The 12792-nt window shown below is 42.0% G+C and overlaps 1 protein-coding gene across 2 annotated transcripts; it reads left to right on the plus strand.

The window, feature by feature from the left end:
* The first annotated feature begins 2445 nt into the window (after positions 1–2445).
* Positions 2446–7976, plus strand: LOC115102337 (acidic mammalian chitinase-like). 2 transcript variants are annotated; one of them, XM_029622190.2, is made up of 12 exons: positions 2446–2487; positions 2698–2770; positions 4817–4846; positions 5095–5299; positions 5442–5498; positions 5661–5826; positions 6020–6144; positions 6289–6418; positions 6546–6728; positions 6977–7093; positions 7274–7406; positions 7518–7976. In XM_029622190.2, exons 2-12 carry the CDS (start codon positions 2746–2748, stop codon positions 7811–7813), a joined length of 1467 nt encoding a protein of 488 aa, XP_029478050.1. In that variant the 5' UTR covers positions 2446–2487; positions 2698–2745; the 3' UTR covers positions 7814–7976. The 2 variants fall into 2 exon arrangements, with proteins under 2 accessions (XP_029478050.1, XP_029478049.1); XM_029622189.2 differs by lacking the exons at positions 2446–2487; positions 2698–2770 and having other exon boundaries at positions 4774–4846.
* Positions 7977–12792: the final 4816 nt, after the last annotated feature.

Below are 12792 nucleotides of genomic sequence, written 5' to 3' on the forward strand. Positions count from 1 at the left end.
ACATTGATCTGTGAATCTTAGCTGATGTACATTGTATACATACCTTTCAGGACTGTGGGCTGCTTCAACGTTCTTCAGAGATTGGCAGATTTCATCTTTAGCCTTTAAAATGTCTAAAACACAGACCTAAACACCCCCCTAATCGATGTCTCTGGGACCATACTGTACCTACCTTATTTCCCCTTGTGCACCTTTATTGTATAATTGTTATATGTTGATCTATGGTTTATAGAATATGGGTTTTAAATTCTATGAAGAAGGCTAATGTTTGCACTTTGTACACTAGCATGACAAGCAAAATAAGAATGATGTTTTGCTTACTAGAACTACAATGTGCATTCTTATGGCATCCAGTCATTTCTGTCTCTTTTGCTAATCATTAATGTACCTTGTGATTTTTGACAATATTAACCGATAGAGATGTACTTTGTACTTACGGTCCTCTAATGGATTGACTCTAGTCTCCAGACATGCTCATGTTACTGACAACATTGCAACTCAATAATCCCTGACTGGGAGGTTCATTACAGTATGCTGTGTGCACCATTTAATTGAGAAAATTATGATACTGTACTTTACACACTTAACTATGATGGACATATGCTGCTGACTTTAAGCATTGCCTGTCATTACAGTAACTTTCATGGTCGGAATATTATTATGATTATGACAGAGTGATATCATTATGGTACAACAATAAAAAAAAATCTTAGGTTTGAAAATGTCCTTTCTAATTAAGCTCCTCGGTGTAGTTAATGTGAAATGTTTAAATCCTGACAGCCTGATAACAGAGCACATTAGAACAGTGTTTTAATCCAGGGAGGGGGAGAATACTGTAGGTTCTGAGTAGTTTGTTAATGGGAGCAAGAGCTCAAGCTGCCCGGTGATTGAGGGCTGTAACAGAAGCCTTATCTCAGCCATAAAGAATAGAGTTTTCACTGGGTTTTCATTCCCTTTAATATCCCGGCACTTAGATTTCTCTAATCTTACTGTCTGTGGAGTCTTCTGTGTATGGAGTCTATTGTGTGTGACTGTTTGCTGACCTTTAGAGACAGGAAGCTGACTGACATTCAAGATCACTCACAATCATTCACACATGATCAACCTGGATGGTCAGTCCGCTTCATGTATGGCAAACATGTATGGCAAATTTGCTACTATACTGAACAAAAATATAAATCATCATGCAACAATTTCAACGGTTTTACTGAGTAATATGTTCATATAAGGAAATCAGTCAATTGAAATAAATAAATTAGGCCCTAATCTATGGTTTTCACATGACTGGGCAGGGGTACCAGGCCCACGCACTGGGGAGCCAGGCCCCCACAACATTTTAGAGAAGTAAGCTTTTTGTACATATGGAAACATTCTGGGATCTTTTATTTCAGCACATGAAACATGGGACCAACACTTTACATGTTGCGTTTTTCAGTATAGACTTGAATAAATAAAAATGTAAACGTAAGCAATGTCTTTTCTAATCTCCGGAGTGATTGGGCTATATTAAATAGACTACAGGCACTTTATTCATGTAGCAACACTTATGATGCCATGACAACATAATCAGACCTCTATGAACTAAATAAACAAATTGTTACATAAAGATTAGAGAAATTTACAAGAGCCGGGATATTAAAGGGAATGAAAACCCAGTGAAAACTCTATTCTTTATGGCTGAGATAAGGCTTCTGTACAGCCCTGAATCAACACGCAGCTTGAGCTCTTGCTCCCATGAACAAACTACTCAGAACCTACAGTATTCTCCCCCTCCCTATGTTTATTGCATTGGCTGTATTGTTCTGTGTTATGTGACCTCAATTAGTAAACCAAGGACCAACCTCCCCAGTTTCAACAAAAGAAGCAAAGGTAATCTTATCTTAAAACCAATCAATACTAGCATTTTTATGACAGTTTATCTTGTCGTGTCTCTCGTGCTATGGCCTGGAGCTTGCATAATGTTTGTTCTAAGATTTTGAGCCTTTTCTGTACTTTTTTGTTTTCCTTGTTTATGGCGTGAACTTCACATCAAAGATATCCAAGAGAAAGGCCTACAGGAAGCTATTATGTGTGAATGAAAGATAACTACTACAATAGGTCCAGTTCGTGGAATATTTATATTCAAACTAAAACCTCTTAACTAGTTAAAGAACATTGAAATGTATTTGCTGACTGAATGTTCCAATTCCACATTGCTAATGCAGAGGATAGAGATGGTTTATTTCACCCTCAATATCAATCATCCATGGTTGTTTATCTGACCATAAAGATAGGTCTATCTCTCATACAATTCAGACAGGTTATATCCTTAAATGAAACTAGCATAAACGATGACACTGATTAATCCCGATCAATAGCAAACAATCTCCCCCAGGTTGCCACTTCCTGATACAGGTATGTAGCCTTTGGCCCAGGCGTATCAGCAGGGTATAAAAGGTGAGCTGTATTGTCTTTCAGACACTGATCCAGTATCTCACTGAGGACCAGGTAGGACTTGTGCTATATGTTTTTATTAACATTATTATTGCATTAGTTTTACTATCACCCGACCATCAGTTACAACCTTTTAGGTACAATAATTGCAACACATTAAACTTGAAGCTGGACAGTGCAGACGCACTCGGGCAACCTTAGCCACACACAACATTCTAACCACCATGGTTTGTTCTATTAAATAAAAATGCTTATTTTTTCCAGGTGCCTCTTCGGTTTTGTAAGGAGAGGCCGTGTAACTACAAACTCATCATGGCCCAACTAACACTTCTCGTTGGTAAGTCAAATTCTGGCAATGGAATATTTTATACATTTTCAGTGGTGTAAAGTACTTAAGTAAAAATACTTTAAAGCACTATTTAAGTAATTTTATGGGTTATCTGTACTTTACTATTTATATTTTTGACAACTTTTACTTTTACTCCACAACAGTCCTGAAGAAAATAATGTACTTTCTACTCCATACATTTTCCCTGACACCAAAAAGTACTTGTTACATTTTGAATTCATAGCAGGACAGAAAAATAGACCAATTCAAGCACCTAAAGAGACAATCCCTGGTCATACCTACTGCCTCTGATCTGACGTACTCACTAAATACAAATCGTTTGTTTGTAAATTATGTTTGAGTGTTGGAGCGTGCCCCTGGCTATCCGTAAATAAAATAAAAAAATAAGGAATTTGAAAATATTTATACTTTTACTTTTGATACTTAATATATTTAAAACCAAATACTTTTTTGACTTTTACTCAAGCAGGATTTTACTGGGTGACTTCACTTGAGTCATTTTCCTTTTACTCAAGGAAAAGCTAGAGCTGTCCCGGTCAACTGTAAGTGCTGTTATTGTGAAGTGGAAATGTCTAGGAGCAACAACGGCTCAGCCGCAAAATGGTAGGCCACAAAAGCTCACAGAACAGGACCGTGGAGTGCTGAAGCGCGTAAAAACTGTCTGTCCTCGGTTCAAAATTGCCTCTGGAAGCAGCGTCAGCACAATAACTGTTTGTCGGGAGCTTCATGAAATGGCCTTCCATGGCCGAGCAGCCGCACACAAGCCTAAGATCACCATACGCGATGCCATGCGTTGGCTGGAGTGGTGTAAAGCTCACAGCCATTGGACTCTGGAGTAGTGGAAATGTGTTCTCTGGAGTGATGAATCACGCTTCACCGTCTGGCAGTCCGACGGACGAATCTGGGTTTGGTGGTTGCCAGGAGAACGCTACCTCGGCCTCCCGGGTGGCGCAGTTGTTAAGGGCGCTGTACTGCAGCGCCAGCTGCGCCACCAGAGACTCTGGGTTCACGCCCAGGCTCTGTTGTAACCGGCTGCGACCGGGAGGTCCGTGGGGCGACGCACAATTGGCCTAGCGTCGTCCGGGTTAGGGAGAGTTTGGCCGGTAGGGAAATCCTTGTCTCATCGCGCACCAGCGACTCCTGTGGCGGGCCAGGCGCAGTGCGCGCTAACCAAGGTTGCCAGGTGCACGGTGTTTCCTCCGACACATTGGTGCAGCTGGCTTCCGGGTTGGATGGCACTGTGTTAAGAAGCATTGCGGCTTGGTTGGGTTGTGTATCGGAGAACACATGACTTTCAACCTTCGTCTCTCCCGAGCCCGTACGGGAGTTGTAGCGATGAGACAAGATAGTAGCTACTAAACAATTGGATACCACAAAATTGGGGAGAAAAAGCGGTAAAATAAAAAATAAATAAAAAGAGAACGCTAGGTCAACTGTAAAGTTCGGTGGAGGAGGAATTAAGGTCTAGGGCTGTATTTCATGGTTCGGGCTAGGCCCTTTCGTTCCAGTGTAGGGACATTTTAACGCTACATTCTAGACGATTCTGTGCTTCCAACTTTGTGGCAACAGTTAGGGGAAGGTCCTTTCCTGTTTCAGCATTACAATGCCCCTGTGCACAAAGCCAGGTCCATACAGAAATGGTTTGTTGAGATCGGTGTGGAAGACCTTGACTGGCCTGCACAGAAGCCTGATCTCAACCCCATCAAACACATTTGGGATGAATTGTAAAGCCGACTGCGAGCCAGGCCTAATCGCACAACATTATTGCCCAACCTCACTAATGCTCTTTTGGCTGAATGGAAGCAAGTCCACGCAGCAATGTCCCAACATTTAGTGGAAAGCCTTCCCAGAAGAGTGTAGGCTGTTATAGCAGAAAAGTGGGGAATAACCTTATATTAATGCCCATAATTTTGGAATGAGATGTTCGACAAGCATGTGTCCACATACTTTTGGTCATGTAGGGTACTTTGTTAACTGCAAGCAAATAAGCTTGTTTGATTAGTCTAATGAACAAATGTTTCATTTCTGTTTCAGGACTGTCCGTTTTGATGTGTCTTCAAATGGGTAAGTTTTGTAGTTCTTACAGCATTACTCTTGATGTCTATCCAAACTTAATTGTACTGTAGCTACCACAAATAGGATATCGTTAAGTAACATTCATAGGGAGAAAATAAATAACTTACTGTTGAATAACATTGCTCAGTACATAGCATACAACATTGATACAATCCTAGACAAAGTCACTGTCAACGTCTCTGTCTATCACTTTGTTCTGATGGGAGCCTGATACTAGTATTTTAAATCCTCAACAGTGTCATCAACCAAACTGGTGTGCTACTTCACCAACTGGTCCCAGTACAGACCAGGCACTGGGAAATATCTGCCGGCCAATGTGGACCCCAACCTCTGCACTCATCTGATCTATGCCTTCTCAATGATCAATCACAACAACGAGCTAGTCACCTACGAGTGGAACGATGATGTTCTCTACCAGTCCTTCAATGGGCTGAAGAAGCAGTGAGGTTTAGCTGCTGAGCTATATGATGTCTTATGTTCTCAATCAGCACTTTGTGCATTTACAATCATTATTACATATTCACATTTCTCTTTAAAAGCATTGAAATTGAATGTGTTGATGAATCTTTCTTGTCTTGGAAAGAAATCCTGCACTGAAGACCCTGTTGGCAGTTGGTGGATGGAACTTCGGGTCCAGCCAGTGAGTATTGTTGTCATATAGCCATGATTAAGTTGTACATGTTTCAAAGTATTTTACTGAAAGAAATAAACATGTTCTTAAGTATCTATTGGTCATTATGCTTTTCCAATTAATAATAACAATTACAAGTATTATGATTACTGACACTGAATAACTTTTCAGGTTCACCATCATGGTGTCAACACCTGCCAATCGCCAGAAGTTCATCCAGTCATCCATCAGTTTCCTGAGAATGTACGGCTTTGATGGCCTGGACCTGGACTGGGAGTACCCTGGAGCACGAGGGAGCCCCCCAGAGGACAAGAAAAGGTTTACACTGCTGTGCAGGGTCAGTTTGACATTCACAGCCACAGTAGTAATAATCAAACATCTGGAAAGCATTATATTTGGATCCTGAGTGACAGTTTTAATGGGACACCATAATAATTATGTTCAACTTTAACTGATCCAGCACAATGTCGTCATAATATTATTTCATACCATTAATAAAATACACTGTCTCATTTGGTTCTGGGGTCCAGGAGTTGCTCAAAGCATTTGAGAAGGAAGCCGCTGACACCAGCAGACCAAGGCTGCTGGTCACAGCTGCAGTGGCTGCTGGGAAGGGAAACATTGATAATGGTTATGAAATTGCAGAGGTTGCAAAGTGAGTTCAAAGGTTAAAACAGAGGGCCTTCATTCACCATAGGTGATTGGTATAGTAATAATTATTGTGAAGGTTCATCATTTACCAGTTGGTGTTTTCCATGTTACATTTCGTGACCTTTGGCCTTGTGTGACTGTGTAACAGGTACTTGGACTTCATCAATGTGATGTCCTATGACATGGGTGGAGCCTGGGACCCATTCACACGCCACAACAGTCCCCTTTACCGTGGTGCTTCAGATGCAGAGGAAGGAGAGCACAAGTATTTCAACGTTGTGAGTAAAAAATATTTACTTTACAATATTTTAAAACTATTTTGAAACCATAAATAATTTAGAAACAATTTTAGAAACCGTTAACTATTTGTCAAACAGTTGTTGAATGTTTACTCCTTTTCCAAAGGACTTTGCCATGAAGTACTGGAGGGACCAGGGCACCCCTGTTGAGAAGCTGATGATGGGTTTCGCCACCTATGGGCGCACATTCCGCACTGTCTCTGGAGACAATGGTGTCGGAGCCAGAACGAGTGGACCAGCCTCTGCTGGACCCTATACCCGCGAGGCCGGCTTCTGGTCCTATTATGAGGTCAGGGAGAGAGGTCAAAGTTCAAAACTACAAATACAGTTGTCTCTAGTGGAGCGATCTACCAATGTGGAGTTAATTAACATGATATGTTTTGGAACCAGGGAGATTGTGAAACACTTGTAGGATGTAAAAAATAGATTAACACAATACATCAATGCACACTTTCAGTATACTGTACTCAGGGCCAATTCAAAACAAAGGTATTCTTTATGTAAAGAATACTCATGTTTATTTATCTTTTCCACCAGATCTGTACTTTCCTGAATGGAGCAACTGTTGAGTTGATTGAGGATCAGATGGTTCCCTTTGCCACCAAAGGAAATGAGTGGGTGGGATATGACAACCGGGAAAGCTATGAAATAAAGGTACGGTATCGTATTACTTAATACACTGCCAAAAGGAAAATCATTTCAGCTGATTGCTGTAAATTCTAGCAGTCGAATGTCTATTGCTCATTTCAACCCTAATATCTTTGTTATTGATTACATGGTGGTTGGTAAAAGGCTATATGGTTTCGGGAAATAAAATATTTGGTCATTTTATAGGCACGCTATCTAAAAGACAACAAGTTTGGAGGGGCCATGATCTGGGCTCTGGATCTGGATGACTTTGCTGGACAATTCTGTGGGCAGGGCAACTATCCCCTGATCAGCCATCTGCGTTATCTTCTGGCCTCAGGTACGCAGCCATTACTAGAGCACTGAGGTGTATGTCTCATAAGAGGTTTGGTTGGTATAACAATGACATTGTATCATTCCACGCTTGACAATAACACACTGTGTTTTATAGATTTGCCACCCCTTCCTTCCACAACACGTCCGCCACCCCTTCCTTCCACAACACGTCCGCCACCCCTGCCAGGAACTACCACCAGCAGTGTGCCCGCCACCACCTCCACTCCTCTGCCCGGCAGTGGCTTCTGTGGGGGGAAAGCTGACGGCCTGTACAGTAACAAGGAAGACCTTAATGCCTTCTACCAGTGCGCCAGTGGACACACCTACCTCCAGAAGTGCGCCGCTAACCTTATCTTCAACGAGAAATGCAAGTGCTGTGACTGGAATTTGCATAACACGAGCCTGGCATAGGTGTTTTCTGTTAATGTACACATTGCATTGTAGCCTGAGTAACTGATATACTGTATACTGTTTACCTCAGTTTCATGGTACCAAGGCTAGTGTAGACTTAAATTATAAAATATTCACTCCAATTACAATGGAATAATACAAAAAATAAAGTATTTGTAATGTTTTTATGTAATGGTTATTGATGCTGCTTATTGTGACTCGATTCCCAGAGATTGTAATCTCTTCCTTTCATTTGAAATGTTTGAAACCTTTGTTTGTTGTTACACCGTTAATCCAACTGTAAAGTACTTCCAAGTAGTTGGTATAAGTCACTCGTCAAACTCATTCCACAGGGTGTCTTCAGGTTTTCGCTCCTCCCTTGTACTTGATTGATGAATTCAATCAATCAAATGTATTTATAAAGCCCTTTTTATATCAGCTGATGTCACAGTGCTGTACAGACACCAAGCCTAAAACCCCAAACAGCAAGCAATGCAGGTGTAGAAGCACGGTGGCTAGGAAAAACTCCCTAAAAAGAAACCTAGAGAGGAACCAGGCTACGAGGGGTGGCCAGTCCTCTTCTGGCTGTGCCAGTTGGAGATTATAACAGAACATGGCCAAGATGTTCAAATGTTCATAGGTGACCAGCAAGGTCAAATAATAATAATCACAATGGTTGTAGGGGTGGAACAGGTCAGCACCTCAGGAGTAAATGTCAGTTGGCTTTTTTATTTTTTCCTGTTTTCTCTCCAATTTCGTGGTTTCCAATTGTTAGTAGTTACTATCTTGTCTCATCACTACAACTCCCGTACGGGCTCAGGAGAGACGAAGGTCGAAAGCCATGCGTCCTCCGAAACACAACCCAACCAACCGCACTGCTTCTTAACAGCAGCACCAATGTGTCGGAGGAAACACAGTGCATCTGGCGACCTGGTTAGTGTGCACTGCGCCCGGCCCGCCACAGGAGTCGCTAGTGCGCGATGAGACAAGGATATCCCTACCGGCCAAACCCTCCCTAACCTGGGCGACGCTAGGCCAATTGTGCGTCGCGGCCGGATGCGATAGAGCCTGGGCTCGAACCCAGAGTCTCTGGTGGCACAGCTAGCACTGTGATGCAGTGCCCTAGACCACTGCGCCACCTGGGAGGCCGTCAGTTGGCTTGTTATAGCGGATCATTCAGAGTATCTCTCCTGGGCCAGACTACACTCAATCATAGGACCTACTGAAGAGATGAGTCTTCAATGAAGACTTAAAGGTCGCGACAGAGTCTGCGTCTCTCACATGGATAGGCAGACCATTCCATAAAAATGTAGCTTTATCGGAGAAAGCCCTGCCTCCAGCTGTTTGCTTAGAAATTCTAGGGACAGTAAGGAGGCCTGCGTCTTGTGACCGTAGCGTACGTGTAGGTATGTATTGCAGGACCAAATCGGAAAGATAGGTAGGAGCAAGCCCATGTAATATTCTGTAGGTTAGCAGTAAAACCTTGAAATCAGCCCTAGCTTTAACAGAAAGCCAGTGTAGAGAGGCTAGCACTGGAGTAATATGATCACATTTTTTGGTTCTAGTCAAGATTCTACCAGCCGTGTTTAGCACTAACTGAAGTTTATTTAGTGCTTTATCTGGATAACCGGAAAGTAGAGCATTGCAGTAGTCTAACCTAGAAGTGAAAAAAGCATGGATACATTTTTCTGCATCATTTTTGGACAGAAAGTTAGATTTTTGCAATGTTACGTAATGGAAAAAAGCTGTCCTTGAAACAGTCTTGATATGTTCGTCAAAAGAGAGATCAGGGTCCAGACTAACACCAAGGTCCTTCACAGTTTTATTTGAGACGACTGTACAACCATCAAGATTCGTTGTCAGATTTAACAGTAGATCTCTTTGTTTCTTGGGACCTAGAACTAGCATCTCTGTTATATCCGAGTTTAAGAATAAAACATTTGCCGCCATCCACTTTCTTTTATCTGAAACACAGGCTTCCAGGGAGGGCAATTTTGGGGCTTCACCATGTTTCATCGAAATGCACAGCTGTGTGTCATCCGATAGCAGTGAACGTTAACATTATGTTTCTGAATGACATCACCAAGAGGTAAAATATATAGTGAAAACAATAGTGGTCCTAAAACGGAGCCTTGAGGAACACCGAAATTTACAGTTGATTTGTCAGAGGACAAACCATCTACAGAGACAGACTGATATCTTTCCGACAGATAAGATCTAAACCAGGCCAGAACTTGTCTGTGTAGAACAATTTGGGTTTCCAATCTCTCCAAAAGAATGTGGTGATCAATGGTATCAAAAGCAGCACTAAGGTCTAGGAGCACGAGGCAAGATGCAGAGCCTCGGTCTGACGCCATTAAAAGGTCATTTACCACCTTCACAAGTGGAGTCTCAGTGCTATGATGGGGTCTAAAACCAGACTGAAGCGTTTCGTATACATTGTTTGTCTTCAGGAAGGCAGTGAGTTGCTGCGCAACAGCTTTTCATTTTTTTTTGAGAGGAATGGGAGATTTGATATAGGCCGATAGTTTTTTATATATTCTGGGTCAAGGTTCGGCTTTTTCAAGAGAGGCTTTATTACTGCCACTTTTAGTGAGTTTGGTACACATCCGGTGGATAGGGAGCCATTTATTTTCAACATAGGAAATAGGAGTTCAACATAGGAGGGCCAAGCACAGGAAGCAGCTCTTTCAGTAGTTTAGTTGGAATAGGGTCCAGTATGCAGCTTGAAGGTTTAGAGATCATGACTATTTTCATCAATGTGTCAAGGGATATAGTATTAAAAAACTTGAGTGTCTCTTGATCCTAGGTCCTGGCAGCGTTGTACAGACTCAGGACAACTGAGCTTTGGATAAATACGCAGATTTAAAGAGGAGTCTGTATGATCTAATGATCATGATCTTTTCTTCAAAGAAGTTCATGAATTTATCACTGCTGAAGTGAAAGCCATCCTCTCTTGGGGAATGCTTCTTTTTAGTTAGCTTTGCGAGTGTCAGTAATAAATGTTGGATTCTTCTTATTTTCCTCAATTACGTTGGAAAAATAGGATGATCGAGCAGCAGTGGGGGCTCTTCGATACTGCACGGTACTGTCTTTCCAAGCAAGTCGGAAGAGTTCCAGCTTGGTGTAGCAGCAGTGGGGGCTCTTCGATACTGCACGGTACTGTCTTTCCAAGCAAGTCGGAAGAGTTCCAGCTTGGTGTAGCAGCAGTGAGGGCTCTTCGATACTGCACGGTACTGTCTTTCCAAGCAAGTTGGAAGAGTTCCAGCTTGGTGTAGCGCCATTTTCGTTCCAATTTTCTGGAAGCTTGCTTCAGGGCTTAGGTATTTTCTGTATACCAGGGAGCTAGTTTCTTATGACAAATATTTTTTGTTTTTAGGGGTGCGACTGCATCTAGGGTATTACGCAAGATGAGAGCATCCCTCCAGCTAGGATGGAGTCCTTCACTCCTCAGCAGGCCAGGCTTGGTCCTGTTAATCTACAAATTCTATATTTTGCGAGGTTCAGAAAACAGTTTTCAACCAGCGATTGAGTTGTGAGACTGCTGTAGAGCTCATCACTTCCCCTATCTGGAAGGGGGCCAGAGACAATTACTCGATGCCGACATCTTTCTAGCTGATTTACACGCTGAAGCTATGTTGCGCTTGGTGACTGATTCATCCTAACATTTTTGGTGCCGACGTGGATAACAATATCCCTATACTTTATACTCGCCAGTTTCAGCCTTAGCCTGCACCATCTTCAGATTAGCTTTAACGTTGGTAGCCCTCCCCCTGGAAAACAGTGTATGATCGCTGGATGATTCATTTAAAGTCTAATACTGCGGATAATGGAGTTGCCAATGACTAGGGTTTTCAATTTGTCAGAACTAATGGTGGGAGGCTTCAGCGTCTCAGACCCAGTAACGGGAGGAGAGACCAGAGAGACACGGACTCTAACTCGCTGCTTAATGGAGAGAACAGGTTGAAAGTTTCTGTCGGTTGGATGAGCGATACCGGTTGAGCATTCCTACAGCATTTCTTTCCAGACACCATGAGAAAATTATCCGGCAGTGGGGACTGTGCGAGGGGATTTATACTGGATTTATACTAACTACATATTGGTGGCACAGACGCGGTTTCATCCTTTCCTACACCTAAAAAAAACGCGGTTTCATCCTTTCCTACACCTAAATTACCCTTGCCTAACGATTTTGTCTTAAGCTGGGCTTGCAGCAGGGCTATCCTCGCCATAAAGCGATTGTTCTCCTGTATATTATGAGTACAACGACTGCAATTAGAAGGCATAATGTTAATGTTACTACTTTGCGTCAGCTGGTGGATGTCCAGATAAAGCGTCCGGGATGAAAAAGTTGAATGAAAAAAGTTGAGCAAGGGAAAAAATAAAAAATATAAAACGGTAATTAAAAAGTAAAAACCGTAAAGTTGGCAGGTAGCAAAGTAAGGTAAGCAACAAACCGCACAGCAGCACGTAAACAAGTATACAAGTTGTGAGCGGAAATTTTGCGAAAAAGGTCACTAATTAGTAAAGAACTCCCCTCGCCCAGTGTTGCCAACTACTCAGTAAGGAAAGTAGCTATTGGCTGTCCTAAAAGTCGCTAGAAGTCACTAAATGACGTCATCGCCTAATTTGCATAATTGGCCATGTGCATGTAATTGTGATGGACGCTGTAGAAGAGAGGAATAACGTTGTGGGAGAGACAAAAAGTGAGTAACAAAACACCCTAAATATGTTTAGAACTATAAATGAACTTCTGTTGATTCTTGTTTTTTTTTATGTCACAATTCCAACCCTCCTCCTTTATCCGGGCTTGGGACCGGCAAAAGTGGCCCAAAAGAGACACTGGCGGAGTTACTTATTTTTAATGTACTTTTTTTCTTTTCTTAATTTGGTTTGGTTTTTAACCTTATGGTCCACTTAGGAGCCTACAACAAGTCACAGTAAAACATGAACATTTTTAACCATAATTGTTTTTGTATAAATATCTACATTAACAATCT

Source organism: Oncorhynchus nerka, linkage group LG20, assembly GCF_034236695.1.
Source record: "Oncorhynchus nerka isolate Pitt River linkage group LG20, Oner_Uvic_2.0, whole genome shotgun sequence".
Taxonomy (NCBI): Eukaryota; Metazoa; Chordata; class Actinopteri; order Salmoniformes; family Salmonidae; genus Oncorhynchus; species Oncorhynchus nerka.

What these genes read in the sequence shown, in the direction of transcription:
- LOC115102337 (XM_029622189.2), top strand. Translation starts at nt 4,789, where the DNA reads ATGAACAAATGTTTCATTTCTGTTTCAGGACTGTCCGTTTTGATGTGT. An exon ending in TTTGATGTGTCTTCAAATGG is followed by an intron (nt 4,847 to 5,094) that starts GTAAGTTTTGTA and finishes AATCCTCAACAG; the next exon opens with TGTCATCAACCAAACTGGTG. An exon ending in TTCAATGGGCTGAAGAAGCA is followed by an intron (nt 5,300 to 5,441) that starts GTGAGGTTTAGC and finishes TGTCTTGGAAAG; the next exon opens with AAATCCTGCACTGAAGACCC.